Consider the following 19,233-nt stretch of genomic DNA (forward strand, 5'->3'; position numbering starts at 1 on the left):
GAAAACAACTGTGCAATTTGCCACACTGATAATCCTGCATAACTTTAAGTCTTAATATAATGTGAACAGGTGAGTTGTGTATAAATTCACCCTCAGTACAGTTGTCATGAACGGGGAAATCAGCTACAGAGACCAAAACTGTTTTTTGTACCAGGCTGTAAACATGTTTATTTCTGCTGTGAAGTTGGACATTTGGACATGGGGACTTATGGAGACTGACTCACTTCTGGAGCCAGCCTCAAGTGGACAAGAAGAGGAACTGCAGTTTTTGGCTTCACTTCACAGACACGGAGGTTGCCGCTTGGCACAAAACAATATCAACATCAGCAACTGTAAGCTATATTTAGAATATTTACTGTACTTTGCTGTCAGGCAGTCCTTTCTGACAGCCTTATATCGCTCTCTCCAGAGCCACCAGACTCCTTTGACAAAACCTCTGCCTCAATCTGCAGCAACCAACTTCAGTTTGGATCTCAACTAACATGTTAAAGCAACAAAGTCACACAGTAACAAACAAATCAACATGACTGAGGCAGCGGTGGACCAGCAACTCCTGTGCTGTGAGGTAAAATCACTGTTTTTGTCAATGTAGTCTGGTGGAACCATGGAAAAGAACTGTCTGACGGCAAGGTAGAGTGGTTAAAATACTGTTTCTAAAACAGAAAGAGAAGTCACTGCAGTCACTAAACAGTCACCATATGGCAGATCTAAGTCAGTCATTCTCACGGGGGATAAGTCACCTCCACCCCCCCTCCACCCAGACTAGTTTAACCCATCTGCCTCCATGAAAACATTGCACCGATCGTCTCTCGTTCAGTGTGTTCTAATTTGCTGTGTGGACGTGAACAAACAGGCAGTTATCAGAAGCAGAATGCAGTCATCAGGTTAAACTTGGTGTCGTGTTGTTTGTACCAGTAATTGCTGTGTCCTCCACCACCCTGCATCCACTCTGCTCCACAGCGAGGACACAGATAATAATTTCTGAACTGTTGGACGATGGAGAAGTCAAGTTACTAAGCAGGACAAAGAAAAAAAAGCCTCCCCTAATGCATCATACTTGTTTCTGAGTTGAGGCTTGTTAGTGCTGAGAACACATAATTATTCACAAAATCAGAGCATTCAAAGTGAAGCAGCAGATTCACCTGACAGCACCAGTAAAAAAACAAAGTCACATCGCCACGGGAGAATTAAAAATCTGAAACCTTTGATCATCGAAATTTGTTTGGCTCTCACCTGTCACTGATAAAACACAAACAGTGAATGAGAATTCGACAGCCACCGAGGCTGAAGAGACAAACAGGAAGTTAAACTTCTCTTCCTGATGGCCAGGTGAAGCAGAAATGTCGAAAAGCCATTTAATTTGCAATTTCTACATCAATGCCAGGCTAAATGGACTGGATAATCACAACGCTCACTGCTGCCTACAATTACTCTTCATCATGGACCCAGAATATTAGCAATCATTATGAAATGTGACACATCTGCATACAAATTCAGGATCAGAAGCGTTCTGATTTCAAAGTTCAAGAGTTGGAACCAATGACAGTATAAAGAATGATGGAGCCTAAGGTTTCCGAAATGCCATTTCAAAGCCAAAAAAATGCGGTTCTGGCCGTCGCCATGTTGGATGTACTGCTTCTTCCACCTCCAGGCTTATCTAAATATCAGCAAAGCCATAGATCATCGGCGGACCTGAGGCCTGGGTGCTCAAATTAGCCATCTATAAGGGCACCCACCTGTCAATCAAAGCGTCCATGCTGTTAAAGTTGGACATTTTAACATTGGGACTTATGGAGACGGACTCCCTTCTGGATCCAGCCTCAAGTGGACGTTTCAGAAACTGCAGTTCTGAGCACTTCCATATTGACTTCTTTTCCCAGCCACAGAGGTTGCTGCTTGGGTGGAACGTATTAGCCGAAATGCAATCTCAGAGCCCATCAGCTCATATCGGACAATGACTTAGCTGTAGCGTCTTCTCTCAACTCCATTCTCTCGTCTCAAGTTACCAATCAAACCGTAAACAAAGACGGGAACGGAAGAGGAAGTCCTGGCCCGGATATCTGTCATCTGCCTGCTCCAACAGAAGCCCTGAAACATTAGCTGCTGGAGGAGGCTTACGGCAATCCAAATAAAATAAAACCTCCCAACAGCTTTAATTGCAGTCATTAACACCTTTTCTCAACATGCTTCCTTGGAGGCCCTCCTCATGTTTTACTTGTTTCACAGTCCTATCCTAATAATCATCATAATCATCAAAACATTAGATGTGGAAAACCTCAAGAACTTTTTGTCAAACACCAGAACACAATCAAATATATCAATTCAAATCAACTAAACGGGACCGCCTCCATTGTTGTCGACTGTTTATGTTGTTCCTGTTGATAGTCACATTGCATAAAGCTGCTTCCTCATGCTCACTAAGCTGATGCATGAACAGTTCAGCAGCTTCCAGCGTGCAGCCACCGCTTCTCTGTGTGCTCCAATGAGATTTGCATTTATGGATTAATAACAATATCAGCCCATCCTGCCGGCTCAGAGCTTTTCCACTTTAATCTGCAGCCACAGCAGAACAACAGCTGCGCTCTGCCTGCTCCTGTTCTCCAAAGCCACAGCATGCGGGCTCAACAAGTGTTTGGACTTCAAAAAAAGGTCTACAGAAAAGCTACAGAAAAATGACTCAACAGGTTTTCTGGGAAATGAAGTCTTACATTTGAGAAGCTAAACAGCACTACATATTTTCACCTTACCCTTCATCGTACTGCACCTACAGTCTGAAGCTTTTCCACTGAGCTGAAGCCGCTTGATGAGTACAAGAATAACATTATACTGAGTGCTGTCTCTGAGAAACAGAAACTGGTGAAGGTGTAAAGTACAAGGCTGCTGTTATCACCCCAGCGACTACTTATCAACACAGTCACTTATCAACACAAGAACCATTATATAAAAAAAAGATTTCGTGTGAAAGGCTGAGGTGATGACATCACAAATGGTCTAGTCAGAATATGAGCTACATAGTGTATTTCCAACAGAAGATGGTTGGAACGAGCCCAGCTTGAGAAAGAAGGACCGGCACGGAAACTAAGCAAACCTAAAAAACCTTTTTGACAAGAAACTGAAGCCTTCATATTGATCTTTGCTCTCCTCATTTGACCTCGTAGAACATGGGAATTGATGGCCTGCCGCTGCCTTGATCGGTCCCACAAGCAAACAAACTTTTTGTCTCTGACTCTGGTGTTTTAGGTAGTTGCTGCAGGTTGAGGCAGCAGTAGAAAAGCGGTGTGCTTCGAGGTTAAGTTACTGTTTGGTCAAAGGAGTCTGATGGAATTGAAGAAATTGATTTAAGGCCTCATTTCTGTGTTGGAAAAGTGTCTGATGTCAAGGTAAAGCGGTGAAAATATTCTAACTAAAATTAGAACTCCACTGATTTTTTTTAGGTGTCTAAAATCAACCCTCGTTCACAGCACAACATTGTTCGACTTCATGCTGGTCCTCTGTCTGCTTGTCCAAAATGGCGGCGTGCCACCGCCATCTATAGAAAATAATTACCTCATCCAACCCACTTTAATACATCCAAACTAACCTTTGAGCATGATAATGATTGCATCGAACAGCTGCCAGGATATTTTACCCTGAAACAAAGTGATGACCCAGCAGACTGAGCCGCAGCCCGAGTTGCGCGACTACTGTGGCTAAAATGAAATAAATCACTCAGCTGGGAGATCCTGAGTGTCTCCTCCCCCCGTCCTCTCGTCACCACCACCTTACCTGGCCTCTATGTGGTCAAACAGATGCTGCCAGCGGTCGTTGACGTCCTTCAGCTTGTCGTTGACCTCCGTCTCCTTGGTCTTGTTGCTGGCTGTAATGAGCTGCTCTCCGAGCTGCTTCAGGTGAGTTTTGTTCTCGCTGAACAAGTTGATCTCTTCCATGCAATCCTGATGAGAGGAACACACAACAAAGAAAATGGAATGAGTACCTGCAGCATCACATTTCAAAGCACAGTGATTGTGTGTATTACACATTTAACTGCATCTCTACAGGATTCAGTAAAGTGACATAACAGTCAGACATTAGGGGCGGGTTGGTGGGTTGGCAGTTGATTTATCCGTCACCAGAGAGTAACACAGCTCTTGCCAAGAGTCTGTCGGGGCAAGACACTAAATTTAAAGCTCCACTGCCTGAAAGGTTTAAACCCCCCGCCAGGGCAATAAGTTTGAGTTTCTATAACAGCAATCGCCTTTACTACCCCGTCACCCCCACTGCATGCACCGTAACAAATGAAAGAGGCCGCGAGCCCAACACAAAACAAAACCGCGTGGTCCTGCTGGGGCTCAAACAGCTGTCGTCTCTTTAACAATCAGGAGGGAATCACAGCGTTTAGAAAAGCCCAGAGCGTCCGACCAGCACACAGCGTGACACAGAGCAGCTCAGACGACTGACACAGCAAAACACAACAAAGCAAAGTCTAACTGTTTTTAATGGATGTGGATGAGAAAACTGCTAGAATAAACATCACAACATAACTAGAACACGTTTTTTGGCTCATGCACTCACTTTTAGTGAGTTCTATTAAACTGAGTTTTAACTCGTCAGCCGTGTCTCATTCAGCAACCCCAATCCAAACCACGAGTATCTCTTGTTATCACAGCCCCCTACCTTCTTAAGTTTCTCCACCATCTCCTCGATGTTGAGGTCGGAGCTGTGCGCCACCTTGTTCTCCATCTGCGTCAGCCACTCACACAGCTCCTTGTTCTTCTCGTTGAAGATGATCCAGGCGTTCAGGCGATCGGCGATCTCCTGTTTACGCAGAGACACCTGACAGGAAGAGGAAGAAATGAAATGACTTTAAGATGCATGTTTTGAATTTCATCTGTGCGAGTGGACAGAGTTGGGAGATGCTGTAAAATCAGTGTAGTTGAAACATCAGTGTTATGAGTACATAAAGTCTTTTCTTTGCTTTACTCTGCCGCTCTGGGTCATGATGGGCTCACTCATAGTGCTTTTGTCCAATGAAGACTGGAGTTTGCAGTGGGTGTTTCCTCCCATTGAACACGGTTTGAATTATAGCTTCATGCCCCAGACTGAGGAGGATAAAATACTGCACATACTTATTCCTTTCTTCCTTCCTTCCTTCCTTTCTTCTATCCTACACCCTGATCCTTTCTGCTCTGTGCTCCTTTAACAGTTGAGCAATCCACAGTCAACTGATCCTGTGCTGATTTTAGATATGCTAAATGCTAGCTTGTAGTCAATAATGAAAAAAGAACCAGATTTTGAAAGTGGTTAAAATATAAAAGCAACATATAGACACATCTTAAATTAACCAACGTTATCAAAATACTAGCTAACTAGCTAGCTAATCTACATGAGTTGGAAGATAGATAGTTACATACTTTTTTTTTTAAATCGACCTGACATTTGTATATACTGTATGCCTGTTTTATGTTTGTAATACTTGGAACTGCGGCTGCAACACAAAGATTTCCCTGCAGGGATAAATAAAGTAATCTATCTATCTTACATCAACTGTTAGTTTGCTAGTTAAGTTGTGTCTTGTTAACTTAAAAAGTCCAGTGTGTAGAATTTAGTTGCATCCAGTGGTCTAATCGCTGTATTGCAGTCTCCTCACATCACCCTCACCTTCTTAGTGGGGCCCTGTCTAGAGTCACTATTAAGTTTGTCTGTTCTGGGCTACTGTAGAAACACATTGTTACAACATGGCTGCCTCCATGAAAAAGGACCCGCTCCCACTGTAGATATAAAAGAGTAAATTTTAAGTAACAAAAACAAAAAGATTCTTATTTTCAGTTGATTCTACATACATGAAAACATAGTTATGAATATTATATTACATGTCTGCCTTATTCTGAAAATAAATGCCCCTGTAAAATCTTACACACTGCACCTTTAAGATGTGACTATTTGTATACATACAGTATAGATTACCTACCTATTTTTTTTATTTTTTTGCTTCAGCTAACTTTAGATATGACTATATACCATCTTTGGTCAAGTGTTTTAGACACTGTTCACAATATGATGATAAAAACAAGTTGTTTTGCAGCCCATCAAAATGTCTGCAGTGGGCGTTTCCCCTCATTAAACTCGGAGGGCAGCAAAAATCTCATTACAGCCTGGGACACCAGCTACAGGTGAAGACGTCATATTTAAAAAAAAAAAAAAACATACTTTTGAAAAGGTTTCATGCATGATTGGGGAGTTATGAACCCACATGTGAGCAGCACAAAGACACGCCTGAGACAAACAAAAACTCAAACACACTCAGACAGTGAAAAGTGAAAGTCGTGTGATCACTACGACTCCCCCTCCCCCCTGAACTCATTTCAATACAAAAGCTCTTGAAACCTCTCAGCTCATTACAACATTTCTCTCCTGTCACCATCTGCCACAATGACCCTCACTCCATCGCCTCCCCCCAGACCAAGACCTGTTGGTCTCTTCACTCACCCTAAAAAGACTGACTAATTTACTAACTTAACTGCTCATTAAAGGCTTCAGACTTTTAACTGTGATGACAGGAGGACTCTGCGACTGCAGATGAAACTGTCACAAACCCATGTTGCCATGACGACTGCTCTCTCCTCGACTACAAACTTTGATTCAATAAAGAAAATTGAGTTTCTGCACTGAGTCCTTCCCCTCGCTCTCTTCACGGTTTGAGGAGCTAAATCGTCTGCTGCACACACACACTAACAAAACAAAGTGAGTCACTGTTTGGGCTGAGCTGGTTACACATGTTAGCTCTTCAATGATTAACCTTCCACACACGGCAGTCATGTAATTTGGCTTGTCTGTGGTCGACCCAGAGAGACACTGGAGAACTTTTTCCAACCAACCGCACAGCTAAAGGAAATTTGTTATAAAGACATATGTAGAATAATTCACTTCAAATGGATCAAATGGAGCAGTTGTGCAAACAAAGATTTTGTAAACTTCATACAAGCTGATGAAGAATACTCACAGAACACAGTCAGAAATATTAAAGGAAACTGCACGCTAAAGTGTTAAATATGGATCCCCAAAGCACTTTATATGAATCTCTGGATCAGTGATGTTGAAATTATTTTCCAGGGTGAGTTCATTCAGGACAAATAACAACATAACACTTAAAATAGTTTCTGAAAAACATTTTGCAATCAACGTGGTGATTTAAATGAAGTTTTGCAGACAGAGTAAAGTGTTTTTATTTTTAGATATTTAGTTGTGAACATCATAAACGTCAGGAGCTTAAAAAGTCTGAATAAAGTCAAATACAGAGCAGAAGAAGTCTCAGAGTCTCATCGCAGAGCCGGCAGACTAACCTTAAGGCACAGCTCCTCCCACTGACAGTGGAGGTGCTCCACCTGCTCCTGCAGCAGCAGGACATCGTCGGCGATGATGTACTGGGACAGATCCGTCTTCATGGTGCTCAGCTCTGTCAGGCTCTCGGCCCAGTCCTCCAGGGAGTCCTCGTTCTCCTGCATACCATAACACACCGACCGGCCACAACAAACCGTCAGAGACCCCCCAAAGCACAGCTTTCTCTCCCACAGCTACTCCCTAATGTCTCACTCTCTCTCTCTCTCTGTCCGGCCCCTTTCTCTTTCTCTCTCAGTCCCTGTCACTCTTTTCTCTCTCTTTCACCCCGCCCAGAGAGGATTAAGGGCCACAGGCTGCAGGACAGCCGGGGAGGGGGAGGGAGGGGAGACTGTAGAGGGGGGAGGGGATTGAGGCAGGGGTGGAGGATGAGATGGGCCAGAGAGGATGAGCTGAACCAAACCTGTTTGAAACTTGACTTTGCTCTCCTGGGATCTCAAGAGTTTGTTTCCCTCCAAGACTCACTGAAGGCTGAAGATGTCCTGACACTGTTTCCTCATGTCCTGACACTGTTTCCTCATGTCCTGACACTGTTTCCTCATGTCCTGACACTGTTTCCTCATGTCCTGACACTGTTCCCTTATGTCCTGACACTGTTTCCTCATGTCCTGACACTGTTCCCTCATGTCCTGACACTGTTTCCTCATGTCCTGACACTGTTTCCTCATGTCTTTACACTGTTTCCTCATGTCCTTATGCTGTTTCCTCATGTTCTAAATCGAGGTATTATCTGTGTCCCCTTCGAATGTTAAACTTTTATAAACAAGTCTTGGACTTTCCTCCTGATTGTTAATTCTATGACAAGTGGCGTGAATGAAGGCTGTGATGTAGATTAGACATTTAGTCATTGTGGTCATAATTTAAAAGAACGCTCGGTCATAAGGACAATCTCTGTAAAATGCACAACACTGACGTGAAGGAGTAGTTTAACATTCACTTCTTTCAACTCTCACATGCACAATATGAAGCTGCAGTCAGGAGATGGTTAACTTAAAGACAGCCTGGCTCTGTCTAAAAGTAACTAAATCTGCCTGAAAGGAAATCCTTGTGCACATATAGTAACAGTAACTTAAGAATAAAAATACAGTATAGAGTATTAAATATAAAGTGTATAAGAAGTAAATGCTAACACCGGTGCCTAACAAAACAACCGTAAAAGTGAGAAAGACTCAGTAAAAGTTGTAAAGTAGTTTTGGTGATATTGAAGAGTGACCTAAACCCTCCCAGCACCTCTTAAACAGACTAGTGAACATGTTATATCTCGTTAGTTACCATGCAGGACTATCAGTATGACTTCCTGGTGGAATTTGTAAAGAGTCAACTTTAGTATTGACCTTCATATTTAACTCACAGCAAGAAAGTAAAAAAACACTTCATTTCAAATCTGGCAGCAGTGTGCCTCTAATAACAAAAAAAAAAATTCAATTCAATTAAATGTTATTTATGTAGCACCAAGTCATAACAAAAGTTATTTCATGACACTCAGTGGATTCCTTTAAACTAAAAATTTTATTATTAACATAAGTCACCTCTAAAAAATGGTAAAAGCATGGTGAAAATCAGATCAGAATTCATATTTTCAAATTGCATCTGCTCTGAAGTTTTCTTTGTTTTCACTTTTTCTCCTCGTGTTTTTTGATTTAAACTACAGTGCAGCACATAACTTTCCAGCTTAGATACCTGACTTTTCTCAAAAACTTTAGATATTTTTTAGTGAAATATAAATAAAAATAATTCTTAGCCGTGTTCATGACTGCTTCAGACCTACGACAAAAAGTAAAACAGATCCAGCTCATCTGAAGGCTGACTGATGACACAAAGTCAAAATGTATTTTTATTTGACCATCAACGACTTATTTCAGTCTTAAGTTAAGCTCCACCCACTGGGGTTAAACTCAGCCAATGAGATTACTGCTGTCTCCTGAGTGGCTCTGTGTCTCCATGGATGTTTTAAATAAATGAAGGTGGACCTTCTTCAGTAATATTTGGTGTGTACCTTGTTGAACTTCTCGTCATTCTCCAGCTCATCGTCGCTCTCTGGCATCGACTGGTTCAGTCTGGTCTTCACATCCTTCAGCTGCAGCATGCTGTCTTCTAGTCCGGCCTCGCAGCGCTCCCAGTTCTGAGACACAATAAGAAGAAGTCATTAATCACACACATCAATCTTTAAAAAGAGTCATTACACTCTTTTGTCTGTGACTTCCTAAACGTGTCCACTGTCGTTAATTAGAGCAGATTGGATTAAGTCTGCCGCTCTCAGGTAAACAGAAACCGTCAGAGGAGACGGGACAGATGGAGGACTTAGGGTTCAGATCTGTTGTCATAGAGGACAGGCGTCTGTCCAGGCTGAAGAAACAAACACAGCTCTGCCGTCAGATCTGTGTCTGACGTCGAGCTGCCACAGAGAAGAGACACTGAGGTGTTACCTGCAACATTTGTGCTGCCAGGATCAAGATGAATTTTTTTTCATCTGCCTGAAACAATTACATGACTACACATCCTATTTACTGGTGTCAAGTAAAAAAAATATTTATGCACAAAATATATAAATTCAAGCACTTTCAATGACCTGTGTCTACTCCTGTCTATGTGTGGAAACCATGACTGAAGCTCCAGACTCTCAGGTTGGAAACTTCTGACAGGAACCAGACAAGATGAGAGAAACCGGGCCACAAATGTAGACCACAATAGAAATATAATCTGATAAGATCTGATAGAAGTGAATCAGTGAAACAAGAGGACCAGACCCACAGAGGCTTTGTGTAATTGTCTCAGGGGAGCGACAGTGCAGGACTCTCACTGCCGGACACGGTGACTCGACAGATCGGGTTTCTAAAATCACATTGATTTTTGTATATCCGGTACAATCTGAGCCACCAGTTTCAGTGACCAGAGGGCTGTGGTTTAGTTTCAAGTAACTGAAACCTTCAACACCAAGAAGTCACAATTCACAGAGCACATGAAGGTCATATCTGTTCAGGATTACATTTATTCTACGTTAAAAAGACGTTCAGATTCCACGAGCTGCTGCTAATATTCTGTAAACACTCTTTTCTGGAAATAAACAGATGTGTTCTGCTCTCTGTGTGCTCAGCTGACTGCTTACAGACGTCTTCTAATTTCTTGAGGAATTTCAGAGATGATTGTTGACAGTATGGTCATTCTATATGCTGAAGACAAAGCAAAACATCAGTTAGATTTTTACTGGCCTTCTCAGCTAATTAATCACTGAAAACAAATGGATATTAAATGTCAGAATTTTATGGAAAAATGACAATCACACCTGCCTGGATGCCAAAACATGTCTTGTCTTGTCCAACCAACTGTCAAAAAAAACTCAATTTACAGTGACATGAAGCAGAGAAAAGCAGCTACACATTTGTGAAGAGAACATTTTTCACTCATTTCTGCCTTGACAGCAGACTATTCAAATCCACACACCCCTACACACCACCTTAGAGTTTGAGAACATTGGGAGACTGAGCTCAAACTGACTTGCATTGAAATAAACCAATGAGATGTCCCTGAAGGCACCACAGCGAGCCGCAAGAATTCGACAGGGAGAGACTAGAGTACCTTGACGATGGCCTCGGTGAGCTCCATCCTCCGGCCCAGCAGGCTGTGGAGGTTGTCCCACTCCTCCTGCAGGGTTCCCAAATCCGTCTGCAGCTGATTCTGGGTCTCCTCGTCCCCCATGGAGAAAAGCTGCTGGCCGACGTCCAGAGTGTGGATGAAGCTGCACTGGTACCTCTGGAACAACAGCTCTGTGTGCTGAGGAGCAAATGAAGGGCAGGAAGAGTTAAAGGTGACTTAAAAAAGGAAAAGAGAGGAGGAAGGGAGGATGATGACCGATGGTGAAGGGTTTAACTTTCTTTAATTAAGCAGCTTTATCTCCAAATAATTCAACTCTCATCTTTTCTTTTCATGGTGATAAAGGGCTTAGAAAGGATCTGAATGGAAAGCGTCTTCCTCGTTCCTTTTGTCTGTTTTCTGATGTAAATGTCATCAGCAGTGGTCGTTTGCTGCTCTTAAATCAGCCGTTCGTTTCTGCCTGTGTCAAAGACTGATCTTAATCTGACAACAACCGTTTGATAAATCTACTCTAAGCACTCCCCATAGATACTCCATTTGTCAGGCATACATAAACGTATTATCCAGTCCTGGGTGGGTTGTGTTTTTAATCTCAGGCTTGTAACCCTCTCCTGTTTATCTCTTTTTTTTTTTTGCATTGGAACACAAAACTCCAAAAATGTGCTGGACAAAATTATTGGCACCTTTTCAAAATCTTCAGAAATAATAGTATTTGAAGCATGTGATGCTCCTATAATTTGTGATTAAACTCTGTAGCAATTAACAGGTGCTGGCGATATAGAAATCACACTTACAAACAGTAAAGTAAAGTTGGAAAGTTGCCTCAACTTTGTGTGGTGTGTCCGTGTGTACCACACTGAGCAAGAGAGTTGTCTAAGGATTTGAGAATTTTTGGAGAAGGATAGAGAATCTCAAAAGCCCATCTTCAGAGGACTTCATGTTCCTGTATCCACTGAGTGCAACATTGTGAAGAAGTTGTTGTTTGAATAGTGGATCATGAACCTCAATCAACTTCCAAACAACACTGCATTACCTATTACAATATGAATAATAAGGGACACTACTAAAGTCTGTGGACAGATGAGACTTTTTGGTAAAGAACCTCTTTCTTCTGTTTTCATAAAATGAAATGAAATGGTGGAGGTTCACTGATGTTTGGAGGTTGACTTGCTGCTTCAGGCACTGGATGTCTTGACTGTGTGCATGGCGTTATGAAATCTGAAGAACTCTGGGGCGCAATGTACAGTAGGGCCCAGTGTCAGAAAGCTGGAGCTCCATCAGAGGACATGGGTCTTAAAGCTGGACAACGCAAACCCAAAAAATACTTCAGAAATGGTTTGATAAAACACTGGAGAGTTCTGAAGTGGCCAGCAATAAGTCCAGCCCATAGAGCACCTGTGGAGGGATCTCAGAACAGCATTTGTGAGAAGGAAGCCATCAAATCTGAAAGATCTGGAGCCACTTTCAAGAGAGGAGTGGTCCAAAACTTCACTACAGAGGTGGAAGATTTCAGTTATTTTTTCCAAAGTGTGTGCTACCAAATATTAAGTCGAGGGTGCCAATAATTTTGTCCGGTCCATTTTTGGAGTTTTGTGTGGAACATCTTCATTTTTTTCTTTGCTTTTTTGTGTTGTTCCAATGCAAACCAAAGAAACACACATGAGAATACCAAAGCATTTGGAATTGTTTTGGTGTCAATATTTGTGGTATTTTTGGCCATGACTGTACTTCATCAAGTGCAATGAGAGTTTGTCACTAAGTCAGTTTTTAAGTGTCTTTAGTTTCCACTAACTCTCTCAAAGATGTAGAGCATTCCCAGATTTTCCCTGTCTGGAATTCCCTGATATTGCAGCCTTGTCGCTCACCTGGAGGTCCTGGAGGGAGCGTCGTAGCTGTTGCAGGCTGCAGCAGGCCGGTCCGGCGGGGGGAAGGAGGGTCTGCGTGTCCGACAGGAACCTCTGTAGCTTCTTCAGGCTGCGGCTGTACAGATGCCAGTGTTTCACCAGCCCTTCCACCAGGGAGCGCCGCTGGTCTGCCCGCTGCACCGCCCCCTGCCAGTGCTCCCTGAGCTGGGCGAGCTTCAGGATGAAGTCACTCCTGGATACGTTCAAATAGTTTTGACAGAGACTTTGACGGAAAGGCCACTAAGACAATTTATTAGCTTCAAAGTTGATCAATTCAAAACATGATTTAAAGACATTGAGCTAGCAATGAAACAGCAGAGGCTGTTTGTTTTAGGACAGACAAAAGTGTGATCACATTAAAAGGCTATTTAGGAGCCACAGCATGCTAATTTGCTAACGTTAGCATGTTAAAGTGCTAAAAGCCCTGAACTAAAAGAATGCTAATGCTAACTGCTACTATTTAGCATGACACATAGCACTGTAGCTTTGAAGCTAATGATTTAAACAGGCACGCTGACATGCACACAGCATGTAAAGCTTCATTAGCATCAGTCATTTGGAACAGAGCGCTAACATGCTAATTGTACACATTAACTTTAACGTGCTAACGTTAAGTAACTTTAAAAACTGCATTCAGACAGGATCAGGATCAGCGGGTCACACCGGGGTCATGTGGTGCTGTGTCTGTGTGTGCTGAATGTAACACTGTGAAATTTACCGGCTCTCATTCGCCTTCTATGTCTCACAACAACCGCTGTCTCTCAAAACTAATTAAACCTCTTTGTGTCTCTGTTTTGCAGTGTAAACTGTGAGCCAGACTCAGACTTAGAAACCGGTGACATGAAATAAAGAACGTTCTAAAAACAGGTCACTGACACCCCTGCAGCTTGCACCACTGCAGTAAAAATGGACATTCCCACTCAAATAAATGGAAAAAGCTGTGTTTTTGCTGTAGCGTCCTGTAGATCCTGTTTGAATGCAGCATTAGCATGTTTGGTGACTGAAGAAGCTCAGAGCTTTGTGACTGCGTGTAAAGAGAGTCACTCCTCTGTGTGAAACATTGATTCATACCAAATCCAATGCTGCGGTAAAAACAGGTTTTTCCATTCATTTGAACGGAGGTACAGACTGCGTGGTTTGCAGAAAGAAAACACAGCGACCTTTGGCCAGGAATAAGAGTCTGGCGTGGAATGATGTTGTTCCAATCAAAATGAAATGACTTCTGTGGGATAAAAACCTTTCATGCAGCCACAAAGTTTGAAAAATGATCTTTTGTTTGTTTTTAAAAGATCAATGGGGATATGGTCAGACGCAGAGTGAGAACACAATTTTTAGTGTATTAGCATAAAGGCACTTCCATAAAGTACAACTGAGGATTTCTCCCCTTTCCTCTGAAACCTCTGGAATCTCAGAAGACAGAGAAAATCTGCACAAAAATCCATCCAGGAGTCAAAATATTCACAACAACATAGTCACACTGCTTGCTTGACTAAAAACAGATAAATGAGGTAAAGCAGCTGCTTCGTACCTGTCCTCCACCTCTCCTTTCTGCAGCAGATGAAGAGCTTCAGTGATGACTGAATGGAGGATCTGGTGACCGATGGACAGCTCTGCCTGAAACCGCTGAAACACCAGAAGGGGCCAGGATTACAATACGTGTGTGTGTGTGTGTGTGTTCATGGTGTTTCAGTGAAGTCTGTCAATGACAGTGTTAATCACCTTGTGCGTACAGAGCTGCTGTCTGAGGCCGATGTAAGAGCCGGCCACGTCTACAGCCAGGCTGTCCTCCATCCTCTGCAGGAAAGACATCCAGCTCTCACACTTCTGCTCAAAACTCTGCTGCCTCAGCGCCTCCGTCTGCAGCTCACTGCACATCAAAACACAAACAGAATGACACTCAGAGATCTCTTCATCTGAAATCTACAACCTATATTTCATGTAGATTGACTGATCATCGACTTAAACTATGAATTTTTACATTAATGGTTTTTGGAGAGGAAAAATAGACCTAATGTTTCATTTTCTACAAAATTCACTGTCACTCATTGAATCAAACATTGAGTTTTGTGAACCTTTACATCCGTTTTTAGCCACTTTCACCAGTTAACCTGTTAAGTGTACGTGTTTGGTCTGTGGGAGGAAGCCGTAGTACCTCCTCTGTTTGAACGAGGAACCTTCTTTTATAAATCTTTTTGGGTGCAAAAAATACAAACAAATCCTCATTCCAAAATATCATTGATCCTGACTGGATGAAATTTTTAAAAGTGTAAATGGAAATATAAAAATTAAACTGCTTGTCCCTAGTTTGAATTTCCATCTGCTGATGAAGATCAAGCGATATAAATGAATTGATTTCAGAGTATTTGTGCCCCATCAACAGCATGTTCTTTAATAAATGTGAAGATATCAGATATCAGAGCTGAAACAATTAGTCCACTGAAAAAAAAGGCTGCAATAATCAATTCTTTCCATTACTGATTAATCTGTCCATTATTTTCTGGTTTAATCGGTTCATTGTTTGGTGACGACAAGTGATGTCTCTGAATGTTTTGTTTTGTCTGACAAACAATCGAAAACCCAAAAATATTCATGTTACAAACGTAGACAAAGCAAATATTCTTATTCATGAAGCTCGATGAGAGAATTTTGGTATTTCTGATTAACTCAAAATGATTCATCAATAGTCACTCAGAGGTTGCTGATCAATTTTCTAACCGAAGCTGCAATAATCAGTTGATTAATCTGTGAATCAAAATGTATCAGGTTATTATTTTATAGACTAAACAAATATTCAAATGATTGTAAAAATACATGCATCTATAGTATAATGAAAAGAATGAAGGTTTTCATGCAGCAGTTCAGGCAGCTGACAGTATCAGTGTAAAGTCTGCTGTGTCTCAGCCCTGCTTCATGTCTTCATGTTTTCACATGCAGATCTCGGGTCTGACCTGCAGGCCTCCTCAGCTCTGGCGGAGGCGTCGGCCCAGCGGCGGTTGAGGCGTTGCAGGCGGCGTGCCGAAGCGTCACCCAGCGTCAGGCTGCAGCTCAGCTCGTTCAGCACATCCAGGTCAGCAGACAGGCCGCTCAGCTCGAGGAGGCCAGACTGCAAACATATGGTGACAGCTCAGATCACAGGGGATCACAAGAGTCTGGACCACTGCACACATGACGGCTCACAACCCAAACAGTACACGCTGCACGCGTGTTCTTCTGTCCTAGTTTAGTCCTCTCAAACTTCTTTTTAACTTATTGACTCGTTGCTCTGTAATTTCTCCTCTCAGGCAGAGACAAAGTATCATTTCATCTTTGAAGAGTAAAAACCTTGTTTTCTTTCAGCTTTGAAAGAAATTTCAGATTCAGTCTATTTACAGAAATCTTTTAAATTTTAAATCTTTTAAACACATTTTGAAGAAGCGGTTTCACAAGACAAAATAAAACAATGAAACCAATGGAAATATGAAAAAATTAAAGACAAATTGCTTCCAGAAAAAATCTCCAAAATAAATATAATCTGCTTCAGAGAAGAAAACATTCCCAGCTACAACACATTGAACTTAATAAGAATCCCAGAGATATTTATGTCACTGCAGTCATTCATAAACTCTACCTGGTCTGCTGTCCGCTCGTCATCCTGCACACGCTCCTGCCAAAGCTCCACGTTTCTCTCCAGCGACTCCAAGACGTCTCCAAACTCCTGCAGCCGCTCCAGCTCCTCCTACACAAACATAACACACGTCACATGTCACGCGGCCATCTGTGTCTGCATTTATAGGTCAGTGTGACACTGAGGTGGCAGGTAAACGCAGTGAGAACGTGTCTGTCTGAAGTCTGAAATCTTATATTTGACTTTTCACTTAATGGACTATGAAACTAATAAAATAATAATAGTGTCAGTAAATATCAGTTATGATATTCAATGATTAAAGAGCAAAGAAATGAGCAGCAGGTCAGAAAAATGCTTCAGTTTGTCACAGCTCACGCTCATTCATTCATGCAGTCGTACTTGCAGCTGACCCAGCTTCCCTGTCAGCGTGCGGCTCAGCTGCTGGACGCTTCGCGACAACAACCTGCTCTCTGATTGGATCAGACAAGCAGCTGAAGGTTCCAGGTGGCCAATCAAGTCCTTGGAGGCCTCCAGCACCCCCTCTAGGTCAGAGTGCAAAGTGTCCGACCTCTCCAGGAGACTCTGAGACGGACAGGGACAAACAAGGACACAGTAAGGAGATGAACAGGGCTGGACTGGATTCTGTAGCATGTAGTGTTTGCGCTCATATCATTTATTCATGTCATCTTGTTGGTTTTGGCTCCTTTAAATTGGATCTTGTTTACTTCCTCACCTGAACATCGTGCACCCTGACAGCGATCTGCTCCATGGTGTTATCGTCTGCAGGCGCTCTGCTCAGCGCTGACTCAGCGTCTTTCTGCAGCGTCTGCAGCTGCTGGGAGAAAGACGCGGCCAGCCGAGCGTAGACGTCCCAGACCTGCAGGACGCCCCGACTCCTCTGGAGCTGCTGCTCCAACGATCGGGACACCACAGTCCAACTGGAGGACAAGAGGACGATCGCCTGGTTGACAGTGTGTTCTTTGTGTGTGTGTGTGTGTGTGTGTGTGTGTGATGGAGTCTGTCTCACCTGTCTCTCTGTCTGTCCAGCTGCTCCTTGAGGAGGACGGCAGCATCAGGACTGACGGCGTCTCTGAGGGAGGAGACAATTCGACTCAGCTCGTCCCACTCTGCCTCTGAAGCTTCTGTCTCCTCATGAAGAAGCTGCTTCCAACACAACAGACACCGTCAGTCATCAGGTCCGACATGATAATAACATAATAACTCCACCACAGCACTGCCGGACAGTTCAGCAGCAGTCGTACCTGCAGCTTCTCATGCAGGTCTCTGTGCGCCTGCAGGGAGATCTGAGTGCTGCCGTGATACTCGAGAGTCTGAGACGTTCTCGCCGTCTTCAGCATCATCTGATTCAACCGCCTCTTCACACGGTCCCACAGCTCGTGGACCTGAACCAGCCTCTGTTTCACTGAGTCATTCTGAGCACACAGGAGAGAGACAAAATACCAGACAAGGATTCAAGTTAAAGTCTCAAACCTTTTGGCAGATAACTAGCTCCCTACCCAAAAACACCAGAATACATTCTGCATAAATATGTGTGTGTGTTTTCTCTCTCTCAGTAAAGGATGTTGCTGGTGGTCATACAGCGACATAGCACATGTTCCTGAGCACTCCACCTCTCCACAGATGATGGATGTGTCGTTCACCTGTTGTGTGAGAGCTGCGCAGGCCTCGATGGATTTATTTGTCTGCAAGATGAAATCACAGCTGCCGCTTTCTCCTCCGACTTTGTCTCTCAGCTCCTGAAGAGCGGCAGACTTCTGCCTGATCTTCTCCTCCAGATCCTGACAGACACAGCAAGGAGATAAAAATCTGATTTAAGAAGGACGTGCTGCTTCTTGGCCTATGTCTGCACAGCTGAGACATAAATCTTTTGCTGCAGGTCCTTTAATTCATACAGATGTTACAGTGCAGATGTGACCTCTGACCTGACAGGCGTTGACGCTCCTCTGTAGCTCCGTCTGGCAGCTGGGCGTCTGAGCTGAGTCCATCCAGAGGTTCTGATCCGCGATCCAGCTGTTGATCTGCTGCAGTCGGGCCTCCCGCTCCGCTCTGCTCCTCAGCTCCTGCTCCACCTCCTGGACCTGAACGCCACAAACAACAACAGCATGTTTATTCTGAAGGATTCAAGAATACTAAAGATCGAAATGATGATCATGTGTCAAAGTAGCTCTTGTTTAATTAAAGTGAAAACTGCATTCAGTGGTGCACTAAATAGAACTGCTATGGCTTCGCTATCATTGTATGTCCATATTTATTTATCAATGAATTTATGTGTTATGAGTCAAAACACAAATATTATGCATTCTGCCTAAGTGGCAACCTCTGTGGCTGGGAAAAGAAGCCAGTGAGGAAGTGCTAAAAACTGTAATTCCTTGATTGGCTGGCAGAAGTCAGAAGTACGCTCAAAATCTGTGGCTCTGCCTGCCGCCATGTTCAACGTCCTGTTTTTCAGCAGAGACGGGTTGAATGGGTGCTCAAACAGGCCATTTGTTATAACACCCACCTGTCAATCAAAGCGTCCACACCAAGGGCGCCACCACATGGTGGCTTGGGGTGGCTACAGCCACCACCAGATTACTCTGAGCCACCCTGTAGCCACCCCAAGGAGGCGCATTGGATTTCTGTAGATTTCGGATATGTTTTGAACATATATTTTTTAACATAAAAAGCAACAACAATAATATATACTAGTAAGAATAAGTATCAGAGTACAACGGGGTCCCTACACCCAATCTTGCATGC

The 19,233-nt window shown here is 43.1% G+C and overlaps 1 protein-coding gene across 4 annotated transcripts in view; it reads right to left on the reverse strand.

Annotated features, from left to right (window-relative positions):
* Positions 1–19,233, reverse strand: part of LOC104929860 (nesprin-2) — a 74,715-nt gene that overhangs the window by 26,327 nt on the left and 29,155 nt on the right. For all 4 annotated transcript variants that reach the window (XM_027278706.1, XM_027278704.1, XM_027278703.1 and 1 more), the window contains 16 exons: positions 18,417–18,572; positions 18,135–18,272; positions 17,736–17,906; positions 17,501–17,634; positions 17,207–17,411; positions 16,873–17,055; positions 16,477–16,584; positions 15,818–15,972; positions 14,589–14,736; positions 14,398–14,492; positions 12,831–13,062; positions 10,951–11,145; positions 9,371–9,496; positions 7,320–7,475; positions 4,654–4,812; positions 3,766–3,932 (listed from right to left, as the gene is read on the reverse strand). In XM_027278706.1, coding sequence (XP_027134507.1) covers positions 3,766–3,932; positions 4,654–4,812; positions 7,320–7,475; positions 9,371–9,496; positions 10,951–11,145; positions 12,831–13,062; positions 14,398–14,492; positions 14,589–14,736; positions 15,818–15,972; positions 16,477–16,584; positions 16,873–17,055; positions 17,207–17,411; positions 17,501–17,634; positions 17,736–17,906; positions 18,135–18,272; positions 18,417–18,572 — 2,528 coding nt within the window. The remainder of the gene's footprint in view (positions 1–3,765; positions 3,933–4,653; positions 4,813–7,319; positions 7,476–9,370; positions 9,497–10,950; positions 11,146–12,830; positions 13,063–14,397; positions 14,493–14,588; positions 14,737–15,817; positions 15,973–16,476; positions 16,585–16,872; positions 17,056–17,206; positions 17,412–17,500; positions 17,635–17,735; positions 17,907–18,134; positions 18,273–18,416; positions 18,573–19,233) is intronic.

The sequence above is a fragment of the Larimichthys crocea genome, chromosome V (genome assembly GCF_000972845.2).
Source record: "Larimichthys crocea isolate SSNF chromosome V, L_crocea_2.0, whole genome shotgun sequence".
NCBI lineage: Eukaryota > Metazoa > Chordata > Actinopteri > Sciaenidae > Larimichthys > Larimichthys crocea.